We start from the raw sequence: 25,383 nt of genomic DNA, 5'->3' as shown, positions 1-25,383 counted from the left end.
GTTTTGCACACTACTACCATCTGCTACTCACTGTTTCTTCTGTCACCTAGAGAAACATATGAACGCACCATGTTCGTATGAAAGGGTCAAATAGAACTTTAATATTTAGGTAAAACTCCCTTTCATTTTGTGCTAAGGTATAGAAAGGAGATTACATACTAAAAATAACTCTTTGAATATTCCAGAAGAGTTTTAAAAAACACTCTTTAAATTTCTATGATGGGATGATTTCGTAATCTGAACTAGAGGAAAAGGAATTAAAATTTTTGTGCTATTCATTTTACTAAAGAGAATTAACCTTTACTAGGGTTTAGGGTAGTAAAAAGAAAAATGCAGAAGAATGCTATGTGTATATTGGGGTGTATTATACTACTTTTTATTTTTTTTTAGATTTTTTAATTTATTTATTGGACAAAGATCACAAATAGGCAGAGAGGCAGGCAGAGAGAGATGGGAAAGCAAGACTCCTGCTGAGCAGAGAGCCCAACGAGGGGCTCGATCCCAGGACCCTGGGATCATGACCCGAGCTGAAGGCAGAGGCTTTACCCCACTGAGCCACCCAGGCGCCCCTCTTATACTACTTTTTATGTGGGCAGAAAAAGAAAAATATATATTTATTATTTTAAAAACAAACCTAGGAATAATAAACTAGAAATGTAGTGAACACAGTTATCTATCGGGGATGGGTGAAACTGAGGTAGAAGGAATATAGGAGAGAATAAGATTTTGAGTATACTATTTATTTAAAGTAAGAGTTTTACACATTCAGTACACACACACACACACACAGAGGATGGGAAAAGGAAACTTTAGAACTGAATATAAGCAGAAACAAATAAGCCATATATCATATCAAATGGATAACATAATCACACAGAAAAACATTCAGACTTTGAAAAGAGCATTCTATTATTTTCATGGGATACATACTAAGATAGAAAAGAATTGTGAAGAAATTACTACCTTTACTTAATAGATTTGTCTAGTGGTTTTTCACTAAAGACAGCCTCTACCTCCAGTAACACCAAGAAGAGAAGTTAGGAAGTTGTGAGTATTCTGAAACTATTTCATGTGCATGATAGGGTAGAACACATGAATACATATATTGATGTGGGGTAACCAAGGATCTCACAGTGGGAAAAGAGATGCAGGTAGGATTGTGGTGGTTAATTTGAATTGGAGGTGCCAGTTTAAACTCAAGTTTAAAATAAAAATCACTTAGAATGTTTTTAAAATTTAGATTCCTGGGTCATAATTCCAGAGATTTTAAATTAGTCATCTTGGATGGAGCCAAGAAATTGGCATTAAAATTCATTTTAATTGATTCTAATCCAAGTAGATTGTACTTTTGAGAAAGCACTTTTGGGGCTGGGGTTTCTAAGACCAAGCAATATGCCTTGATCAGTTATTTAACTTGGTTCATTTTTCTCCAGGGGAACCTAGACCTTTTAAATTATGTCTACCCCCTCTATTCTCTTAACTTCTTTTCTTAGAGTTATTAGAGGTAAGGTCTGGCCAAAATGTGAGGTGCGAAGTTACCTCTTTTCTTAATTTTGTGTGTGTGTGTGTGTATTTATGTTTTGACTTTTGTATCTCTCTAGGTATTTAGAAAACTTTTTTTTAAAGATTTATTTATTTATTTGAGAGAAAGAGATTGTGCACGCACACATGCAGGGGGACGGGGAGAGCGAGACGGAGAGGAAGATTCTTAAGCAAGCTACACATGGGCCTGATGCAGGACCTTGAGATGATGACCTAAGCTGAAACCAAGAGTTGGATGCTTAACCTACTGTGCCACTCAGGCACCCCTTTCTCTGGGTTTTAATTAAATTAAATTAAATATTAAATTATTTAATTTTCTAAATATGCTTTTTTTTTTTTTTTCAACAGAATAATGATTACTGTATGAAAAGCATTATATTCTAGATTCTGAGTTGATAGGGTCCTCCACCTCATGGAGCCTATTGAAATTTTGGTATAAGATGCAGAATATGGGAAGAACACCGTTAAACAAATAATTACAAGTGTAATAAGAAATCCAGGGTGATAAGGAAGTTTATTACAATGAGACCTACTCTATAGAGAAACCAGAAAGGACTTCCCTCAAAGACTGATGTTTAAGCCAAGAATGAATTGAAAGTTGAGTAGACTCAGTTCCGTGAAAGGGTTGGAGTAACGTGGGGGGCAATTATATTTGCAGAGGGAGCAACACAGGGAAGGCCTAGAGGTGAGAAAGAAAATTGGAGGGGTTGAGTATAGACAGCAAAGGAGGTTGGGTCAGATCATGAAGGGTCTTTGGAGGCTTTGTTAAGAATTTTGGATTTTATCCTAAGTAAAATAGGACGTCATTGAAAAATTTTAAGTGAAGGGGTAATAATGAATTTACCTTGTGAAGAGATCACTGCCTTTCAGGGTAGAGCATGGTGGAGGAGGGACAAAGAGAGCAAGGTGGAGGGTGACACCAGTTAGGAAGCTATTGTACTATTTTTGGTGAGAATGGTGTCCTGTACTGAAATAGTGACAGAAGAGATGGAATAAAGTAGATCAACGGTAGACTTAGGATCTGGTGTAACAGATTTATTTTAGATGGTAAAGAAGAGAGAAGAATTAAGGATGTCTTAAAGCTTTCTGATTGGAGCTGTTAACATGAATAATTGTCTTTAGCCTGAGAAGAGAAAACTGGAAGATCACACTGGGGATAAAGATTGAGCTTAACTTTAAACGTAATTGGGGTTAAGATGTTTCTGGAGATGTCTAGTAGATTATTGAAAATATATGTTAGAAACTCAGGAGACAGGTGTAGTTTGGGGTCTAGATAGATTGTCCCAGAGTGTCTTTGAAGCTATGGCTGTAAATGAGATTACGTAGGCAGCAAATGTGTAAATGAAAAAGGGGCTTAGGGCATAATCTTTATGATTTACAACATTAAAGCTTTTTGTAGAGGAGGAAGCCCCAAGGGGAGATGTGTTCTTCCCCTGAGGCCATTTAGAAAAAAAAGGGACCATCTCTTTAACTTTTTAAGGTGGGTAGATGAACTCCGGTTTATTAGTTCTTTTTTCCCTTGTGTTTTTTTAAGATTTGGGCTATTTTTTATGATTCCATTCTATCTCTGCTGTTATTTTCTTAGTTATACCGCTTTCTAAATTTTAGTGACTGCATGGAGGGTTTACCACATGTATCTTTATCTTATCACAGTATGCCTTCAAATAAACCATTTTATGTATAGTGAAAGAACTTTACATATCTTAAATTTCTAGTTCTTTTGATCCATCCTTTGTGCTGTTATTGTCAGTTTTCCTTTATATGTTATAAACCACATAAATGATATATTTTCTTTAGACTATTATAAAGTTGTTATAAATAAAAAATGTTTTTAAAATTTACCTTTTTAAAAAAAAACAGATTTTATTTATTTATTTTTGACAGAGATCACAAGTAGGCAGAGAGGTTGGCAGAGAGGAAGGGAAGCAGGCTCTCTGCTCAGTAGATGCAGGGGTGCAGGGTACAGGGATCAAGCCCTGGGATGCAGGGCTTGATCCCAGGACCCTGGGATCATTACCTGAGCCAAAGGCAGAGGCTTTAATCCACGGAGCCACCCAGGTGTCCCAGAATTTACCATCATTTTTATAATTTCTGGAACTCTATTTCTTTTTGTAGATCCAAGTTTCTGTTTGTTATACTTTTGCCTGAAGAACTTCGTATAATATTAAGCCAGCTGGCACTACAAGGAATACATTCTTTTAGCCTTTGCTTTCCTGGAAGTCTTTATTTTGCCTTCATTTTTGAGAGATTTTTTTCACTGCATGTAGAATACTTTTTTTTTCTTTTAGTATTTTGGAGATGTCATTTCTTTTGTCTTCTAACTTGCAGTTTTTGAGATGTCTGCTATAATTTATATCTTTATTCCACTGTACATAACTTTTTTCCTCTTGCTGCCTTCATGATATTCTGTTCATTTTGATTTTCACCATTTTTACCTATAGTGAATATAGTGTGTGAATTTTTAATTTCTTCTGTTTTGTGTTCTCTTAAATTTTTGCATCTGTGATTTGATGCCTTGCGTTATTTTCATAAGATTCTTTGCTGTTCCTTCTTCACATTTTTCTTTTCCATGCTTTTTCTCTTTTCCTTGTGGGACTCCCATTACATATATTGCTCCACGGTTCTTGAGTGATATTGTGTGTGTGTGTGTGTGTTTTTAAAGTATTTGTGCATGCATGTGTGTCAGTTTGGATAATTTCTGTTGATCTGTCCTCAGAATATCTGAGGCTTTTTCTGGTTGTGTCGTCTACTGATGAACCCATTTAGGGAGTTCTTTATCTTTGATCACGTTTTTAAATTCTATCATTTACATTTGACTATTACATTTTCCACATTACTGTTGAAGTTCCCCATCTCACTATGCAAGTTTCCGCTTTTTCTACTTGGTCCTTGAACATATTAGCCATAGTTAATTTAAAGTTCTGGTCTGATTTCTAACACCTTTCATTTGGGTATTGATAATTTTATCTCTTGAGAGTAGATTTTTGGGGGGGGCATTTCTAATATGTCTTGCAGTTTTTGTCTGAGTGTCAGATATATGTGTAGAAGAATGTTAGAGATTGTGATAAATGGTATCAAGCTACTGAGTGTGGTTGGGGGTGGGGGCTGTGCAGGGGAGATAGAGGGAAAAGGGAGAAAGAGGATTTTAGGCAGGTTCCATGACCAGCGTGGATCTCACAACACCGAGATTATGACATGAAAGAGTCAGTGCTTAACCAACCAAGCCAGCCAGGCACTCCAAGATAAATCATATTTATACATGTAGATGGATAAGCATCTTTTTTCCCCAGGCCATTTGTTTGCCAATTATTGACAATCAATTTGTCAATAATTAAGTTGGATTTGGATTTTGTTGTTGGTATCTTTTCCTTAAGTATACCACAGAGTTTACATTCCTTCCGTTGTAGGCTCTTATTACCTGTTCTTGGAAATGAGGTGTTTGGGGACTGTAGAATTTTCTCAGTTTTTTTTTTTTTTTTCTTTACATTTTAGTTGTCTCTCCTTACCTTGCTACAGATGGGGCTCTCTTCATGTTCCTGCCCTTCCTCTCTCAGTAGGCTGTTACTAACTGTTACTAACTGGCTGTTAGCTTGTTACTTGCTGCTAGGCTGTTGGTTTTCTCTGTTGTCTTTCTTCCTTCATTTTATTTATATTTTTAAGTAATATCTGTGGCGAGCATGGGGCTCAAACTATACGACTCTTAAGACAAAGAGTCACAGGCTCTCGCCACTGAGCCAGCCAGGTATCCCTTTGTTTTCCTGTGTGAGCCTCAGTCTTACTCAGGCCCTTGTACTTAGGGTTGGGCTTTTTCAGTGTTTCTCTCCTTCAGACATTCCAGCCTGTATCTATAGTTGCTTTTGTTTACCGCTATAGCTATCTATTATCTCCTTTCTGCTTATGCTATAAAAGAGACTCTCTTTGTTTTCCTTTCCCATCCCCATTCTTTTTTGTGAGTATATAGTCAAGGCTCAGGGGGAAGAGCTTGAAGAGTGAGTGGGAACTTTCCTTCCTTATATTTGGGGACCTTGCTGTTCTAAACTGACACACCAACCCATGCTTGACCTTAAAAATTTTAGCTAGTTTCTTGGATGCTTGGATGATGGCCACTTCTTTCTTCCATACTCTGCCAAAAAGGTGAGACAGTTGGTCTGCTTTGTCCTTGAATGGGCTTGTCATTCTTAGGAATTTAATTTGTTAGGCTGCCTTGCAGCTTCAACTCTCTGATGTGGCTCAAAAAATTTTTTTGTTTTGTTTTGTTTTGGCTTACCCATTGTTTTCTCATTGTTTGGGAGGGATCATTAGTCTCTATAGCTGTTTATATCCTAGGCAGAGGTAGAACTCCCATTCATAAGTTTATAATTGATGTTTGGTAATAAGATAGGCTTGACTTTATATTCTGTTGTTATTTAAAAAAAAAAGATTTTACTTACTTATTTGACAGAGAGATTACAAGTAGGCAGAGAGGCAGGCAGAGAGAAGGGGAAGCTGGCTCCCTGCGAAGTGGGCCTCAATCTCAGGACTCTGGGATCATGACCTGAGCTGAAGGCAGAGGCTTAACCCACTGAGCCACCCAGGTACTCTCTGTGGTCCTTTTTAAAAACTTTTGTAATCCCAGTATTCCTCTATGAGAGGGAAGTTTTCATAGAGGCATTGTTGTTAGAGTTCTGAATTTTATGTTGAAAGATAAGATATGCCCAAAATGCTCTCCTAAAATTCTGAGTGGTGGCTAAATGCTGTTGGAGCCCTTTTTCACTGAATACCTGGCCATTTTGGCATAAAAATTATGGAATGGATTTTAGAGCATTTCATTAAAAAGAAAGGGCTTTTGGGTATTTTCTATAAAAAATTGTGGCACAGTCCTACTTACTCTTGAAAGGGTTTCCTGTTTTACAGATTCTTCTGGTTTCCAAGTACATTTCTCTTTTCTTTTTTTTTTTCTTTTCTTTTCTTTGAAGGTTTTGTTATTTGACAGAGGGAGACACAGCAAGAGAGGGAACACAAGCAGGGGGAAGTGGGAGAGGGAGAAGCAGGCTTCCCGCTGAGCAGGGAGCCCAACATGGCTTCTATCCCTGGAATCATGACCTTAGCTGAAGGCAGACACTTAACGACTGAGCCACCCAGGTGTCCCTCCAAGTGCATTTTTCTTACAATTTAGGATGGTTTTTCTTTATTGCTACATTGATAAACCTAGATGTTCTTGCTAGTCCTCTGTAGCCAGTGTCTGTTCATGTGTTTTCTTACAGATTGAAGTAAGAACCTAATTGGCTTCTATGTATTCTTGTAATGGAGCAGTGAAATTTTTTTTGTTTAAACATTCTTTTATCTCGTTAGAAAAAGATAATACATGTGCCTGGTAGATCATTTAAACATTGCAGGAAAGAAGAGTTATCACCTATAATTCAGAAAAAGAACTGTTAGCATTTTGCATTCTGTTTTATTCTGGGAATGAATGAATGGGGGGCACCTGGTTGGCTTAGTTGGTAGAGCATGCAGCTCTCAATCTCAGGGTTGTGGTTTAAGCCCTACCTTGGGCATAGAGCCTACTTTAATGAATTAATAAATTCATTTATCGATATAAATTCATTTAATGAATTAATAAAAAAGTACATGCCACAAAGTCATAATGTGTATACAATTTTATATTTGGTATATATTTAAATCAGTCATAGACATCTTATGATTCGATCTTCGTTAATCTTAATTAACATTTAAAATAGGATATATATTTCATTACTTGGAGTTTGTAAAGTCTACTAGAAGCTGTCTTTCCCAATAGCTTCTTTTCTTTGCAGTATTCATAATATGAAAATGAGAAAGTTTTAAATTTGAAGTTCATTTAAAAAGCTTATTCCTTGGAATTGTATTCTAGCGCATAGACATATTTAGGCTTCTGATTCTGTTTTTAAAGGTGAGTTTTGTTTTTTGGATTCCAGTGACCTTGTGGCTCTTGTTCTTTAATTTCAGAATTCCATACGACATAATCTGTCCCTGAACAAGTGTTTCCTTAAAGTGCCTCGATCAAAGGATGACCCTGGAAAGGTAGGATTCATTATCTTAAGATAAAATAATTGGATTCTTCATTTTATCTGTTGTCGTGTTTGTATCTGAGTAATTTCTGTTATATATAAAGAAAATTGGGATGAGAGCACTCAGAACTTGTCTAGTTCATTGTTCAGGAACCTTCCTGATCCTCCTTCACCTCACCCCATCTTATCCCCATTTTAGTTGGTAATCTTCAAGGACCAGTCAGGCAGAGCTTTCTTTTTAAACTTTGGGAAGTTAGCTAGTATAGAGCTTGTACTTTGTAATAGTTTGCTGCTTTTGATCTAGTTTATATTCGGTTATTTTCTTAAGTACTGTGTATTAAGTTAAATTTGGTTTTTGAACTGCGTGTCAGGAACCACAATTTATTAGTTATTGCATATAGGTAATTTGATAGATCTTGACACAAGTGCAAGTAATTCTTCCCCTGAAATAAAATTCCCTATTATTTCCCTATTTTCTTAGTTACTATGTTTTCTCTTTTCACCATTTATCTGCTGCCACCGTTACACTTTTAGCATTTTATCTACAGAGATTTCCCTTCTTTTTTGTTTTAATAGCCCTAACAATTGTAGTGTGGCCTGCACTTGGTCCTAGTTACCTGGTTTCTAAAGCTCAGAGTGATTTTTTGGACCATAATTTGATTGTCATGATGAATTACTAGATTAGGACTTTGAGATAGTGTATCTGTTGACAACTGTGTTGTTGTTTGGCTGGTTAGACTTTTAACCAGCCAGAAGAGTCCTTTTAAGCTCACCATCCCTGGAAGAATCTTTATAAAAAGTAAACCTGGTTATGTCATTACCCTGCTTAAAAGTACTCCCCAGTGTCTTGGAAATGTTTCCATGTATTATCAAATACTCTTTTTTGCTTTTCCTTGATCTACCTTTCTAGCTCTGATTCACATTCAAGACCCACCTTGAGGATCTGCTTGAAGTTTCCCAAGTATGCCTTTCATATGATTTTCTCTTACCGCACAAACTCCCTTTCTTTACTTGTCTGGCCTACTCTTTGGGTCTTTTAAAGTTGAGCTACATTACTTCTCTGAAGCTTTTTTGTTTCCACATACTTTAGCTGAGTTTGTTGTTCCCTCTTTTGATTTCCTCTTACTTTGTCATCATTGCAGTGGCTCCTAACCTGTCTATCCTTGGGTTACTACCTCCAATTTATAGTAACTTTCATGTAGTAGCCAGTACTGTCTTTCAAAAATGTTAACCTAATTGCACATTCTCCTTGTTTAAAATCTTTATTATCTACTGTCCTTAGGTTAAAGTCTAAACTTAAGAGGGTGGGATCATATATATATATTGTTCACTTTTTAGTTCTAGTTGCTTGCACAGTGGCTGGTGTCACTGAGGAGACACTCTTGTTGCATGAATGAATGAATTGTATCCTCTGCTAGTTGGATAACTTCTTGAGGTTAGAGATGGAGAGTTACTCATTTCCATTGTAAAGAAGGCACTCTTAAATAATGGATATTTTATACTACCTTCTGTGATGTGCCCCATCAAGTTGGTCTCAGTAAGATTGATTAGATTATTATTATAGTCTTCTTATTTGACCCAGTTTGTTTGTCCAAGTTTATAATTCTCCAAGGTTGTGTTTCTTTTCTTTAAAGCAGGCTTATTTAAAAAAAAAAAAAGAAAGAAAGAAATAGAACTTTTTATATTTGCTTCAGTACAATTTCTGATAGGCAGTGAGTATATATGAACTTCACTGAAAATGTTCTTCAATGGATTGAAAGATTATTAGAGTTCTTTGAGAGCACTAATTGAATAATATAAACAGTTGGTTTAATTTTTTAAACTTTTACATTAGTTTTAAATCATTAAGAAAATAAACCAACATACCTGAATGTTTTACTGTTATGTACTAAGTCTTAACCAATTGAGATCTATTTTAAAAAACTTGTGCTGTCAGGTTTTCTTTAGTGCAGAACCCAAAACTTTTCCCTACCTTTAATTAAATAGTATCATGGGATAAGACATATATGGAAAACATATGCTACTCTTTGCAGCTATCCTTTTTGAATCAGGATTGTCTTAACTAATGTGTAACCAAAACAAAATACAGAAATAAATAGAATCCTGAGATTAATAACAGATTTCAACTTTTACCATTAGTCTCCTGTTTTAAAATTTTGTTTTAATCAAAGCACATCATTGTTATCATTAATTTTGGTCATAATAGTAAATACCATATGTTTAAAATACATTATGCTAATAGAGACATTTTTATTTTCAATCCCAGGGTTAGATTTAAGTATCCATTGTTCTTATTTAATAAATCTTGGCCAGAATTAAATGTAAATTGAATCTTAATGAAATACATTTATATGAATAAAGCCATTTTAATTTTTGATACCGAAATACGATTTTTATTTTAAAAACCCTATTGCCTAAAAAACACGTTGAAAAACCCTCAGATCCATTTGATAAAAAAGGAAACTAAAGCCAGTAAATGAGGAGTGACTTGTCCAGGTTCAGTGTGGAATTAGAACCCATGTGTATTGGCCAGACTTAGTTGCAGTCACAGAAACCCATTATAGACCAACTTAAGGGAGAGAATACCTATAGGAAAAACTGGAGCGTGATTCTTAAATTATGTGACCAGGAATGTCTCTCTTTAGTCTACTAAAGTCCCTTAGTTCTACTAGCTTCTCTGACGGCTTCTTTTTTCAGCCTACTTAATGGCAGAGATGACCATCATCAGCTTCTGGCTTAGGTTTTACTAGTTTACTAACCCTTAGCAGAAAGGAAGTGTTTGATGTCCTCCGCTACCAAGTAACCTGGAATATAGCAAACATCTTAGAATGAATGCTGAACAAGCAGAATACACTTGATTTCTTGGTTCCTTGGTTTCTAGGCTAATGCTTTTTCCACTATGCCAATCTTCCTTGAGAGGGAGGCCAAAATGTTAGTTAAGTTTTGGTACTTATGAATTGTTTTTTCTTTTTGTATTACAGTGTTTCCTGGCATTTGAGGAGCTTTTCCAAAACCACCCTCACCACAGTGGGAGAAAACCATTGAGCCAAGGTGGGGTGGGAGTAGTTTTTGGTCTTGGGTATGGGGTGGACTTTTAACCCCTTAGGATTTTACTAGCTGCTGCCATGACTCACGTGGGTCCAGGAGATAGAGGTAGAAGTAGCACATCCAGTATTTTCTTCCCTGTATTTTTGTTTGTATAGCTTCCTGTTGACTGTATCACCAGAGAGGTATGAAGGCCAGCCTAAACTTGGGAGAGTATTGTTGAATTACAGATGTATTTATATGACTATTTATTCCTGACTCAATCCTTAATTTTCTAGAAGTCTTTGTCATAAAATCCCTTAGTATTTTAATCTTTCCGATGTACATTAATGGGTTGAAATCAGTCTTCTTATGTTTCCGAAACGAATTTCAAGTAGCCATGTTATAACTTTCTTTAAAAAGAAACTCAAAATGAAATTACATTTTGGATCCATAACTCTGCTTCATGTTTTGGGGCAGATTTCTACTTTCTTTCCCTTGATTACAGCTCTGTTTCTGCATCTCCATTTTTTCTATCTCCATTTTTTTTTATTACTGTCTTTTATTTTTTCTCTAATTAGCTTTATTTTCTGTATATCTGTTTTGTGATCTAATTGTTGTTGTTAAAGTTTCTTATCCCACCTTTTATTCACACATGCCTCTTAGTTATCTTAAAGGAATGTATATTTTCATATTACAGAAAAACAAATCCTGTCTGCTAAATTCACTTAAAAAAAATAGAGTTCTCTTTCTTTACTTTCTTCATGTTTTCTCAACTCTTTTCCCTCTTCTTGAGCTTAGAAAAAGGAATCTTTGATTTTAAAAGAAAGAAAAGATTATAGGAAGTTATTTCAGCAGTTGTATAATTAGCAGCAGTAGGTTCTAATAGAACTGAGGTGGTAGCTAAGAAAACCCCATGAGAGCCACCTGCCTGTTCTGGGAGAGATAACTTCAGTGAATTCATAGTAAGAAGAGCTTTTTGGGGCAGAGGGTGAGGAATGCTTTTTCTTGCCTGGGGATGGGTAGATGGTAAAGGCTTGGTGGCTGTGAAAATCAGAGTGGTTTGTAAGGAAACAAAAAATCCCACCCCTAGAGAATTAACTTCTGGAATATATGAGACTGTAATTTTTTTCTTTTCTTGTCCTCTATCATAGTATGGGGACTGTAGCATAGTTGAGTGATCTCTGTTTTTAGAGTTTTCTTTTTTGGCCATGTTAGTATTGTGTTATATTTTATTTATAAATTATTTTTATTCATTGGTATCCTGTTTTGGTCACTTTATTTGTTAGAAGATGTAGAAAAGCTGGAGAGGTTTGAAAGTACATAAAATATAACATTAAGTGATTAACAGTGTTGCAGAAATCACAGTATGTACCTGAAGAAGGAATTTTAAGAATTTTAAGAGTGCAATTTTAATAGTAGTCTTAAAGTAGATGCATGATTCCTTTTTTTTTCTTTTCTTTTTTTTATTAAAGATTTTATTTGTTTACTTGACACAGAGAGAATGAGCACAGGTAGGGGGAGCAGTAGAAAGAGAGAGAAGCAGGCTTCCCCCTAAGCAGGGAGCCTGATGTGGGACCCGATCCCAGGACCCTGGGATCATGACCCGAGCCAAAGGCAGACGCCTAACAACTGAGCCACCCAGTTACCCCTAGATGCATGATTCTTGTGAAGAATTTGACCTCTTTTTCTTTGTATAAAACCAAATAGGAAATGAGATTTAAAGACCAAGAGCAAGAGTTTGGTTAGGCAAAAATAAGGACATCTTATTTTCTTGATTGAAGAAACACTGGTTGGGTTCCGAGGGATGTTTTAGAGTTTGCCACTTCTGAAGCACTCTAAGGATAGAGAAAATTAATAACCTTTGTGGTATTAACTCATGGTAGGTAAGAGCCCCACTTGAAGGCTGAGAAGAGGTCATATCAAGTTGAGCTGGGGGACCAATGAGAACAAAATTGAGATAGAATCAGGAATTGTTAAATATAGGTGAGCATTCTGCTCTCTTGGAAATCAGTCCTGATAAAGTAAAGCCTTATTTTTCTCCAACTTAAAAAAATAATAATTTCCAAAAGACTAAGCTAAGGCACTGATGATTTAAAAACAAGATATGGCCAACTGTTAATCACTAAATAGAATGTACTGCTTTTAAGTAAACTTAACATTTAAGGACTTGTTTACTATAATCAATGTGCTAATTATGTATGACTTTTAATCCAGTGATTAAGAGTAGATTCCTTAACAATCTTTCCTGAGTAACACTTAGCTTAATTTGATAATCAAAATGTTTAAATATAAGTAATAAAAGCCTGCATTTGTTCAAGAAGAATGTTCCAAGGACCTGAGTTGGCATTGGGATGGTTTTGTCCAAACATTTCATTGAGCCAGCTACCCAGCCAAGCTGTCTGTCTGCCTTTGAGTGTATTTGACTGTTCCTGACTATTTTTATGGTCTTAGTAGAGTGACTATTTAACTTTCCTAATTATGCTTAGGCAATAGGTATAAACTAAGAGTCAAATTGGGACATATGTTCACTCTATATAGTACATGCAAATGCTCTTATCATCGCGCTGTGGGCAGTTAACAGCATCCTAAGATGTTGGAAGGTTAAAAAAACAAACAAAAACAAAACAACCCTTTTTAAATTGGATTGGCACATCTAAACTGGGAGAGAAATAAAACATTGAGTCAGGGAGCCAAAGAAGTCAGGGACAGAAGGGATTCAGTATTGTGTCTGAGGCTCCTGTTGATGTACACTGAGAGTTAAGGATGAACAGGGAATAGTCAATGATGATTCACTTTACCACTGAACATGTGTATTTGGCAATAGGGTTAGTTAAAACCAAAAACATAAAATACACAGATTTAGCCATTTGGAATGGTTAGTAATTTATGATAGGGACTGCTTTACCCTAGAATGTGAAATAAATACTTCTTGGGTTTATGTTTAGTCAGATAGTGTTTTTGTTTTAATTATTTATTCATTTGAGATAGAGAGCATGAGTTGGGGGTAATGCAGAAGGAGAGGGAGAAGCAGGCTCCCAGCTGAGCAGGGAGCTCCATGTGGGGCTTGATACCAGGACCTCGGGGTCATGACCAGAGCCAAAGGCAGACGATCAACCCACTGAGACATTCAGTCACCCGAATGGCTTTTTTTTTTTTTTTTTAATTAGTCTGTATATAGAGCCTGGGGCTCAAACTTACAATCTGAGATCAAAAATCTCTTGCTTCCCATCTGAGCCAGCAAGATTCCCCAGATCATGGCATTTTTATTAGGCTGTTTTAAATTTGAAAGCTATTAAAGAAAGCTCAAATTAGTGTTTGGATAGAGCAGGGTACTTCTTATTTGACATAAAATTTCAATCATAAATAAATAATTAGGATAATTCTACTTCAAGTGATAACTATTGTGTAATGAGGAGAATAAAGGTTAAGTCCATTGCTGGTCTTTGGTGTATCTTTATTTCTAATGTCACCCCCTCCCAGAGTTAATCTTTATTTTAGGATGGATATATGTACATTTTAAGTTTATTATTATTTTTTAGTAATCTCTACACCCAACATAGGGCTTAAACTCCCAGCACCGAGATCAAAAGAGTCGGACACTTTTCCAACAGAGCCAGCCAGGGACCCTGTGTTTTAGGATATCTTGAAGTTGGCAGTTAATTGATTTTTGGAAGATGTGTTCAAAGCTTAAAATTCTAATTTGTGATCTTTGGGATTGTGCACCCTAGGACATTGCAGTCTTCTCCCCTGGGAGGACATTAACATGCTGTACCAGAATTGTTGATATGAATTAATAATGTCTACATTTGTATACTGCTTTACATATTAGGGAGTTATTTTACATGTATTATCTCAATCTTTACAAGTTCCAGTTTTAGATTGTGATCTTTAAGTGCATAATAGAGTGTCCATAGTAGCTTAGTTTGCGTAAAACTCACATAATGGAACTTCACATAAGTGAAATCATTAAATATACAGTTGACCCTTAAAAATACGGTTTCAGCTGCATAGATCTACTTATTTTTCCCTCTAGCATACTCTGTTGTAAGAATACAGTGTATATGCAGTAGCCAAACTATGGAAAGAATCTAGATGTCCATCAGCAGATGAATGGATAAAGAAGATGTGGTGTATATATACAGTGGACTACAATGCAGCCATCAAAATAAATGAAATCTTGCCATTTGCAACAACATGGATGGAACTAGAGGGTATTATGCTGAATGAAATAAGTCAATCAGAGAAAGATAATTATTATATGATCTCTCTGATATGAAGAATTTGAGAGGCAGGGCAGGGGTTGTGGGGGGTGGGAAAGGAAAAAATGAAATAAGGTGGGATCAGGAGGGAGACAAACCATAAGGGGCTCTTAATCTCATGAAACAAACTGCTGGGGGGTGGGGGGGGGTAAGGGTAGGGTGGCTGGGTGATGGACATTGGGGAAGGTATGTGCTGTGGTGAGTGATGTGAAATGTGTAAGTCTGATGATTCACAGACCTGGACCCCTGGGCTAATAATACATTATATGTTAATAATAAAGAATATAATGTATAATACATATAACACAAAGTATGTATTAATTGACTTTTTATGCTATCAGTAAGGCTTCTGGTCTATAGTAGGCTAGTAGTAATTAAGGTTTGGGGGAGTCAAAAGATTAAATGTAGATTTTTAACCAGGGGGAGGGGGTGTCACTGCCCCCAAGCATATTCTTGGGTCAGCTGTACCCTCTGTTTATATCTGACTTCTTTCAGCATGATCTTTGTGATGCTTGGTACATGTCAGTGGATTGTTTTTTCTTATTGCTAAGTAGTATTCCATTTATTCATTGATCTGTTGATAGACATTTGGGTTGTTTTAATATGGGGACTATTAGAAACAAGCTACTAAGGAATTCTCATACAAGTGTTCTATGGACATACACCTTCCTTTTTCTAGAATAACACAGCATTTGCACTCTCAAAGGGTAAGTGGAAGATTAACTTTATAAGAAACTGCCGAATCTCTTTCCAAAATAGTTGTGTATTTTAAATTTCCGATAGCAGTGCATGAGAATTCCAGTAGCTCTACATCTTGGTCAACAGTTGGTATCTCCTGTCTTTGATTAAGTCATTTTAGTGGGTATAGATTGGTATCTCATTACGTTTTTATCTAGAATTTTCTATGGTGAGCATCTTTCCATGTGTTTACTAGTCATTTGTATATACTCTCTTCTGGAGGTTCTTACAAAGTCTTTTGCCCCTTTTTTCTTTTTAAAAATTTGGTTGTCATTATTGAGTTGTAAGGGTTTTTTGTTTGTTTGTTTAATGAGCGCAACAGAGTTTTTGCTTTTCTCCTCTGAGATAGAGAGCAGGTGTGAGTGTGGTTAGGAGAGAGGGAGAGAATTTTTTTTTTTAATTTATTTATTTGACAGAGAGAGAAATATCACAAGAAGGTGGGGGGGGGAGCAGGCTCTCTGATGAGTAGAGAGCCCGATGTGGGGCTCGATCCCAGGACCCTAAGAAAATGACCTGAGCTGAAGGCAGAGGCTTAACCCACTGAGCCACCCAGGCACCCCAAGGGAGAGAATCTTAAGCAGGCTCCACACTCAGCATAGAACCTGACATAGGGCTCTCTCTCAACGACCCTTATTACATTATGGCCTGAGCCATAATCACAAGTTGACTTGATTGACTTAATTGACTGAGCCACCCAGGCTCCCCAAGGTTTCTATTTTTATTTATAAGTATTTTTTCAGACTGAGGTTTGCCTTTTTTATTTTTTATATTATTTTATTTTATTTTATTTTTTTAAAGATTTATTTATTTGACAGAGAGAAATCACAAGTAGACAGAGAGGCAGCCAGAGAGAGAGAGAGAGAGGGAAGCAAGCTCCCTGCTGAGCAGAGAGCCCGATGCGGGACTCGATCCCAGGACCCTGAGATCATGACCTGAGCCGAAGGCAGCGGCTTAATCCACTGAGCCACCCAGGCGCCCTGCCTTTTTTAAATAAAAGGTTTTTTTTTTTCACATTTTTATATCTTTATTGCTGAATGTATTAATAGGTACTCAATATTTTTTTTTCAGACGTAGAGTTTCGTGATTCATCAGTTTCATATAACACCCAGTGTTCCTTATATCATGTGCCGTTCTTAATGCCCATCCCCCAGTTAGCCCTTTCCCCCACCTACCTCCCTTCCAGCAACCCTCTACTTTCTAGGTTTCAGTGTCTCTTATGGTTTGCCTCTCTGTTTTTAACATATTTTTCTTTCCCTTCCCCTGTGTTCATCTGTTTTGTTTCTTAAATTCCTTATATGAGTGAAATCATATGGCATTTGTCTTTCTCTATTTCGCTTGGCATAATACCCTCTAGTTCCATCCACATTGTTGCAAATGTTGAGCTTTTATTCTTTTTGATGGCCCAGTAATATTCCACTGTGTGTGTGGGTGTGGGTGCATGTGCATGCGCACACACACCCACACACACACACACACACATACCCTACTTTTCTTTATCCATTCATCTGTTGATGGACATCTGGGCTCTTAACCATATTTTGGCTCTTGTGGATATTGTTGCTTAAACAACAATGGGTTACACGTGCCCCTTTGAATCACTGTGTTTGTATCCTTTGAATAAATACCTAGTAGTGCAGTTGCCGAGTCATTGGGTAGTTCTGTTTTTATCTTTTTGAGGAACTTCCATTCTGTCTTCCAGAGTGGCTGCACCAGTTTGCATTCCCACCAACAGTGTAAGAGGGTTACCATTCCTCTGCATCCTTGGGGAGACATGTGTTTCCTGAATTGTTAATTTTAGCCATTCTTATGGTGTGAGGTGGTACATCATTGTGGTTTTGATATAATAGTGTCTTAAAATGAGTAGACATTTTGGATTTTGATGAAGTCTAATGATTAGGAACTTTTGTGTCCTGTCCAGGAAATCAGCCAAGGTCATAATGGTTTTCTCCAATGTTTTCTTCCATAGATCTTAACGTTTTACTTATTTTTATTTATTAATTTTTTTAAGTAATTAAGTAATTTTTTTAAGTCCCATTGTGGGACTTGAACTAAGGACCCCAAGATAAGGAGTTGCGTAGTCTTCTGACTTTGCCAGCAAGGTGCAACAGACTTTATAGTTTCAGATTTCAGAGAGGTCTGTGTGACCTAAATGTAAAATATAAAGTAATTTCAAATTAATATATGTGCACACACAACCTTCCTATTGACTTGTTCTTTTATTCTTTTATCTTTATGAAATGTTCTTCTTAAAATATTGTTTTGAAGCTACTTTTTCTTCTAATGTAGCCATTACAGCTTTAAGTAGCTTCATAGTATATATCTTATAGTATTTTGATGTTAGTCTTATACATGCTTTTATATTTAAAGTATATCTCTTATAAACAGCATAGAGCCAATGGCTATATTTAAATTCACTCTAACAATCTGTGCCTTCTAATTGGGTTGCTGAATCCATATTTAATATGATTATTCATATGGTTACAACTTGTTTTTCTTTTGTTCCTTTGTTGCTTCATTTCTGCAAACTTTAGGGTTAGTCAGATAGTTTAAAGTACTTTTATTTCCTCTATTGACTTCTTAGTTGTGCCCCTTTTATTTTTTAGTTGTCATGCTGGAGCTTAATATGTAATATTACCTTATCAAAGTTTATTTAGAGGTAATGTACCACCTTTCACTTGATATGTCACATTTCTACCACTTACTGTGTTTACCTTTTCCCATCCATTTCACGAATGTAATAATCTTAAAATAGTACAGTTCTGTTTATCTACCCATCCCTTTTTTTGTGCTATGGTCCTATCTTATATATGCTTCTATTTGTATCACAGATCTCACTTTAGGATTGGTTTCTTTGCTTTAGACAGTTTTGTTTTAAGGAAATTATGTTGAAGATGTTTTCCCTAATGATTTACCTTTTCCAATGTTCTTTTCTTTAAATTTAAGTTTCAAACTGATATCTTTCCCCTTTGCTCCTAAAGAATGTTTGCTTTGGCATTTCTTATAGTGCAAGTGTGCAGAAAACAACATTTTGTTGGGGTCTTATTTACCTGAAAGTACTTTTTTTTTTTTTTAAGATTTTATTTATTTATTTGACAGAGAGAGATCACAGGTAGGTAGAGAGGCTGGCAGAGAGAGAGAGGGAGGGGAGCAGGCTCCCTGCTGAGCAGAGAGCCCGATGTGGGACTCGATCCCAGGACCCTGAGATCATGACCTGAGCCGAAGGCAGTGGCTTAACCCACTGAGCCACCCAGGTGCCCTGAAAGTACTTTTTTAATTTCATCTTTGAAAACTTTTTCTGGATATAGAATCTTGAATTTGCATGGTTTTCCCCCCACCTTTCAGAACTTCGAAGATGTTCTTTTGTTTTTGGCCTCCATTATTTCTGGTGAGAAGTCATCTGTTTCTTATTCCCTTATTCTTAGAGTTTATTCCCCTGTTCTTCGAATGAACTGTCTTATCTGTGGATTTGCTTTCAACAGTTTCAGTTACCTGTGGTTAGCTGTGATCCCAAAGCAGATGATCTTCCTTCTGACATACTGTCAGAAGGTCAGTAGTAACCTAATGCTGTTGTCATAATGCTTACATCATCCACCTCACTTCATTTCATCACATAGGCATTTTATGATCTCAGAAGCCTTTTATCATTTCACTCATCATAGAAGAAGGGTGAGTACAATAAGATATTTCAAGAGAGACCACGTTCACGTAACTTTGTAGTGTTATAATTGTTCTATTTTATTATGAGTTTGTTGTTAATCTCTTATTCCTAATTTTTAAATTAAACTTTATCATAGGTATGTGTATATAGGAAAAAACATACTGTGTATAGGGTTTGGTACTATCCACAGTTTCAGGGATCCACTGTGGGGTCTTAGAATGTATATCATGTGGATAAGGAGGACTACTGTAATATGCCCCCTTGCTCCCTCTCTCCCTCTTTTGTGGTTTCCAAGATTTTTCTCTTTATTTTTAATTTGAGAGAGTTTGTGCCTCAGTGTAGTTTTCTTTGCATTCATTCTGCTTGGGATTTGCTAATCATCTAGGATCTGTAGAGAGGGGTTTTCATTCATAATTTGGGGTATTTTGGACATTAGTTCTTTTTAAAAAATTAGGGTTCCATTTTCTCTCTTCTTAGCATCCCATTAAAGCATAGATTGACATTGTTCCACATTGTTCACTTTTTTTTCCTTTTTATTCCTCATATTTGGTAATTTTTACTGATCTGTCTCCAAGATTTCTCTTTCACTGTGTCCTATCTGTTGTTAATGATGTTTGGTGAACTTTTTTTTTCAGTTATTGGATTTTTTTATTTGTAGAATTTCCATTGGTCTTTTTTGTATATATTAAGAGGTAATTGGTGAAAGGAGTTCAACCAAGTGTTCTGATGCTGGAACATTAGGACATTTTTGTTGGTCTCAGCCAGTTCTGGACATGAGAGATGCCCAGGAGTCTCTGCTTCACTGTTTTTTTTGTTTGTTTGTTTGTTTGTTTGTTTTATTTGTTCGTTTGGTTTTTGTTTTTGTGTTTTAAATAATAAGAAGGTGTGTAGTACCATCCTGATCTGTGTAGGGTTTAGGAAACCCATGAACCTAATTTTTTTTTTTTAAGATTTTATTCATCTATTTATTTGAGAGAGTAAGAGAGCATGAGTGGGGGCAGGGAGAGTGAGAGGGAGAAGCAGACTCCCTACTGAGCAGGGACTCCCCCCGTCCCACCCCCCACGGGACTTGATCCCAGGACCCCAGGATCATAACCTGAGCTGAAGGCAAATGCATAACTGACTGAGCCATCCAGGCATCCCAAGCTTAATTTATTCTTTCATCTGATTCCTTCTATCATCATTAATGTTTTGAGATCCTGGGTTTTTATATTTAAAACCGTTATTAGAAGAAATAGATTTTTTTTTTAAGATTTATTTATTTGACAGACAGAGATCACAAGTAGGCAGAGAGGCAGGCAGTGGTGGTGGTGGTGGGGAAGCAGGCTCCCTGCTAAGCAGAGAGCCCGATTCGGGGCTCAATCCCAGGACCCTGAGATCACGACCTGAGCCGAAGGCAGAGGCTTAACCCATTGAATCATCTTAGTGCCCCAAAGAGATAAAATGTTTAAGAAATAAATTTATTCTTCTTTATTTAGACAGCTTGGATTACTGTGTCATCTCTAACTGGTCTCCTTCCTCTGTGTTTACCTTTGCTCTATCTTCTACAGTCCTGCCTTTAGGTATGATAAACGAAACCACAAACCTGTCTCTCTTGCCATATTTTCATTTCTAGCCCTTATCTTCATGCCCTAAACTATTTATTCAAGCTGTACTGCATTATTTTTCTTGCATTTATGATGCAGTTTTATATCTTCTTATTTTTGAAGATCTTCATTGTATTTAAAATAGTCTTATATCTTATTCATCCTTTGGTGGCCAGCCCAAATATCAGCATTACTCTGAAAGAAGGTATAGTCCTTTTTCTCCCTCCTTTACTTTTTCTTTTCCCCTATTTTCATCTCTCTTTTTATTACCATAGCTCTTTGAGCATATCACTGTTACTGTTCTTGAATGATGTAGCCATCCGTGTTATGATCTGTTCTAAATCTCTTGCGAGTTTTTTTTGTTGAACAGGATTGGGTCTTTGAGGGCCACCTGATTGGCTCAGTTGGAGGATCATGTGACTCTTGATTTTGGGGTCATGAGTTCGAGCTCCGCATTGGGTATGAAGATTGTTTAAATAAAACTTCTAAGAAGAAAAAAAGATTGGGTCTAATATCTTCATGCTTTCATAGCAGCTAGCATAGTAACTGTACATAGTAGATGCTTAAATGTTTATCGCAAAAATATTTGTCTTTTCCTGGTTAAGAAGTAGCTGTTGTATTTAATTTTTTTTTTTTAAAGATTTACTTATTTTTAGAGAGAGAGAGAGAGATTGAGAGTGTATGCAAGCAGGAGGAGGGGCAAAGGCAAAGAATCTCAAGTAGGTTCCCTGCTGAGTGTGGAGCATGGAAAGAGGGCTCAGTCTCACCACACTGAAATTATGACCTGAGCCGAAATCAAGTTGGATGCTTAGTTGACTGAGCCACCCAGGTGCCATGCTGTTGTGTTCTTCTTAAGGAAATTTTTCTAATTAGACGCTAATTCTTTTGCCATTTTCAAGTAAGGCTGGGTTTTAGATGTTTAGGAATTGTCACTTTGGGATGCCTGGATGGCTCGGCCACTTAAGCGTCTGTTTTTGGCTCAGGTCATGATCCTGGGATTCTGGAATCGAGTTCTGCATGGGGCTTCTTGCTCCATGGGGAGCCTGTTTCTCTTTCTGCCCGCTGCTCTCCCTGCTTGTGCGCACATGTGCTCTCTCTGACAAATAAGAAAATAAAATCTTAAAAAAAAAAAAAATTGTCACTTTGCTTCTTTTTTACTCTTCTGATCAGTAAGGCAGGGTCAAAACCATTTATTTCACTTAACATTAATTCACTTATACTTGGAATTCGAGAGAACCTGGAGTTCTTATTCTTTAGGTGAACTGTTTGACTTTCTGTGACATTAATGACTGTTTAGAACTTTTATCAAAGACTGACATGGTCCAAAGGAAAATCGTGTAAGAGTTACACATCAAGATTTGAGTTCTTTCTGGGCAATACCCCTGACTTTGTTTCGTAAAGTGTCTTTTGGCTGTGCTGGGCATATTACTGTATTAGATTAGAGCTCTTTGACCCCTGTTTTTTCTTAAGAAAATACATTTTTAAAAATTCATATACCATAAAATTTACCCTTTAAACACATATGATTCAGTGAATTTCAGCATTTTCACCTTACCTGATTTTGTAAAGTCCCTGAGTCCTGTTCATAGACCCCCTGGGAGTTCATGAATGCTAGGTTAAAAATGCTAATCGAGGTATTTCCTCTGCGTAAAATTGTTTTTGCCCCCCCTTCCTTCTACCACAGCTGAACTTGATTATTGAGTTTCAGCTTAGTTCTCTCACTTAGCACTTGCTAATTATTTACTTGCCATCTATGTGCTAGTTATGATTCTGGGTATTTGGAATACATAAGGAAACAAAAGACAAAAATCCAATGCTCATAAGGAACTTACAGCCTTATGGGAGAATAACAAATAACAAATTATATAGAATGTTAGATAATTAAAAATGCTGTAGAAAAATACAGACTAGGATAAAGTGGATTCAGTGTGGATTGCCATTTTGAAAAGAATAATAAGCAAGGTAAGTCCATTGGGAGAGTGACTTTTGAGCAAGGACATGAAAGTGGTGGGAGTTAATTATCCAGGTATCTTTTCTGTCCCCTTCACCACAGTTGAGGACTAAGACTTACTTTTTATTTGTATTCCTGGTGTTAGCATTGTGACTAACATGATCAGTCCTTCATGAACTGTCATTAAGGGAAAGGTAGTTTACCTTTCTGGTATCTGCCCATAGTTTGAGAAGTTTAGCCAGTTTGGGTGATTCAGCATGTGTTATTTTCCCAGTGGTGGGTTAGATAAATATTCACGTTATGTCTAGGTAAGCTTGTTCTTACATTTACTTTCTGATACTAAGCTTCATTAAATATATTTTGGCTGTTGTTATAATCTTTTGTCTTTTGTGCAAAGCAGGAATAAAATAAATATTAAGTGAAACTTGGGTGGCTTAATCCATTAAGTATCAGTTCTTGATTTCAGCTCTGGTCCTGATCTCAGGTTCTGAGATTGAGCCTGGTGATAGGGTCCACGCTCATTGGGAGTCTGCTTTTCCCTTCCCTCCCCAGCTAAATAAAATGGAAAATATTTTTTTTTTTAAAGAATTTAACTTTTGTAGGCACAACTCTCTTTGGCAGTCAAATAAAAGTTGTAGTAGAAAAGCCCTTAAAATTTAAGATGTGACAAATATTTTTGTGCATCTCTCTTAAATCAAAATTGTAAAAGATGAAGAGTATTAGAAAATTAATATGAAACAGTATGTGATCAAATGCTGGAGGAAGAAATACTTCATATATATTTTATTTAATCCTTAATATATCCTCACATCCATTGGATCCAATTCAGTTTTCAAGTATCTATTTTGAGCATTGCTAATTTGTAAAGGTGATTATTTTATTACTTTTTATTCTTTCTTAGAACTCTTCTAAAGAACAAATAGGAAATTTATGTATTTTATTTTATTTATTTTTTTCTAAGATTTATTTATTTATTTGACAGACATCACAAGTAGACAGAGAGGCAGGCTGAGAGAGAAGGAAGCAGGCTCCCTGCTGAGCAAAGAGCCCAATGTGGGGCTCCATCCCAGGACCCTGGGATAATGACCTGAGCTGAAGGCAGAGGCTTTAACCCACTGAGCCACCCAGGTGCCCCGGAAATTTATGTATTTTTAAAAAAGAATAAAACTTTCTCTATCTTGGAATTACCATGTGATTCTTTTATAAATCTAATATGCATTATGGGATTTTGTTCAGCTTTTCTTAAATCTTGACATGATTATATCACCTTCTTTCATCATTGCCCATCAGTTTTTCTCCATGATGTACAAACATTAAGATCACAAGAATACAAAAGAATGGTTGAATTACTTAGAAGGATGATATAGTAATGAAATCATCATGGTTATACTTCACTTTTCTTGCTGTGTTGCCCAAACACTTTCCAAGAATGTATAATAAAAGTCTGTAGAAACCATTTTAAATCTTTTTTTTTCTTTCTTTTAACTTTCATCGGATAAAGTTGAGAGTTTGGGGTTTTTTCCTATCCATAAGGACAAAGGTGAAAATTGAAAAAAGGAAAATGGTTTACTTTTATCTGTAGAATCAGAAAATGAATACAAAGACAGCAACACTTTAGACTCTAATTGTCATGTTGATAATCATCATTTAATGATGATATCTTAGATTAATCTTCCCAAATCCAGGAAATACTGAGTTTCTGATATATTTCTAAGGACAAAAAGATAATTCAATATTTTATCCCTTTAGTCATTCAAGAAGAAAGTCTTCCTCATGTAGTATTTTGTGACTAGAATCAAAATCATCCTGTTTTTTTTTTTTTTCCTGGAAAATCTTATGACACTATTTTTCATCTTTTATAATATATCTGCAGCAAAATTCACTTGATATCCTAAGAGGACAAATTCTGAATTCTTTTTTTATTTAAGATTTTATTTAAAGAATAAAAAAAAAATAATAAAGATGAATAGAGAGAGTAAGCATGTGCCAGGGGAGAGGCAGAGGGAGAAGAGTACTCCCTGCTGAGCATGGAGCCGGACTCAGGGTCCTGTGATCATGACCTGAAGGCAGATGTCCAATCTGCTGAGCCACCTGGGCGTCCCCAAATCCTGAATTCTGATATGTATACAAAAGTGCTTGCACGGAAATAGATGATACAGAAATGAAAAAGCTAATCAGGGTCCTCATTTGGTTTGGTGTATATAAACCAAATATGAAAATGTGTTTTACAGTTTTGGAGTAGAGATGGCCATCCCTAACCAAAATTCTGAGCCATCAAAAATTTCAAAAGTACTGGACTTTGAAAGTGTAAGTGCAAGAAGATCCAGAAGTAATAATATGCTAAGTCTATTAAATATGTATTTGAAATCTGAATTGTCTTATGGTAGTAAAATATAAGTTAAAGAATTAGAAGTAATAAAAAGAACATTTTAGAGATTGGAAGATGTTTGTTTTAGTTCTGTGCATGACAGCTGAGGAGCAGTTAGTGTATTCAGGAGATGTTGACCATTTTGATATATATATTTTCAAAACCAGGAAAACCTGAATATAATAAATACAGTATGTATTGTACATGTTTTAGAAAATCTGGGTTTAC

General features: G+C 36.1%; 1 protein-coding gene across 6 annotated transcripts in view; it reads left to right on the top strand.

Annotated features, from left to right (window-relative positions):
* FOXJ3 (forkhead box J3) overlaps window positions 1-25,383 on the top strand; it is a 156,031-nt gene that overhangs the window by 62,687 nt on the left and 67,961 nt on the right. For all 6 annotated transcript variants that reach the window (XM_082687141.1, XM_082687138.1, XM_082687136.1 and 3 more), the window contains one exon: window positions 7,507-7,581. In XM_082687141.1, the coding sequence (XP_082543267.1) occupies window positions 7,507-7,581 (75 nt within the window). The remainder of the gene's footprint in view (window positions 1-7,506; window positions 7,582-25,383) is intronic.

The sequence above is a fragment of the Mustela nivalis genome (assembly GCF_964662115.1).
Source record: "Mustela nivalis genome assembly, chromosome: 10".
Classification (NCBI taxonomy): Eukaryota; Metazoa; Chordata; class Mammalia; order Carnivora; family Mustelidae; genus Mustela; species Mustela nivalis.
This window is presented reverse-complemented; position numbering and strand designations above follow the sequence as displayed.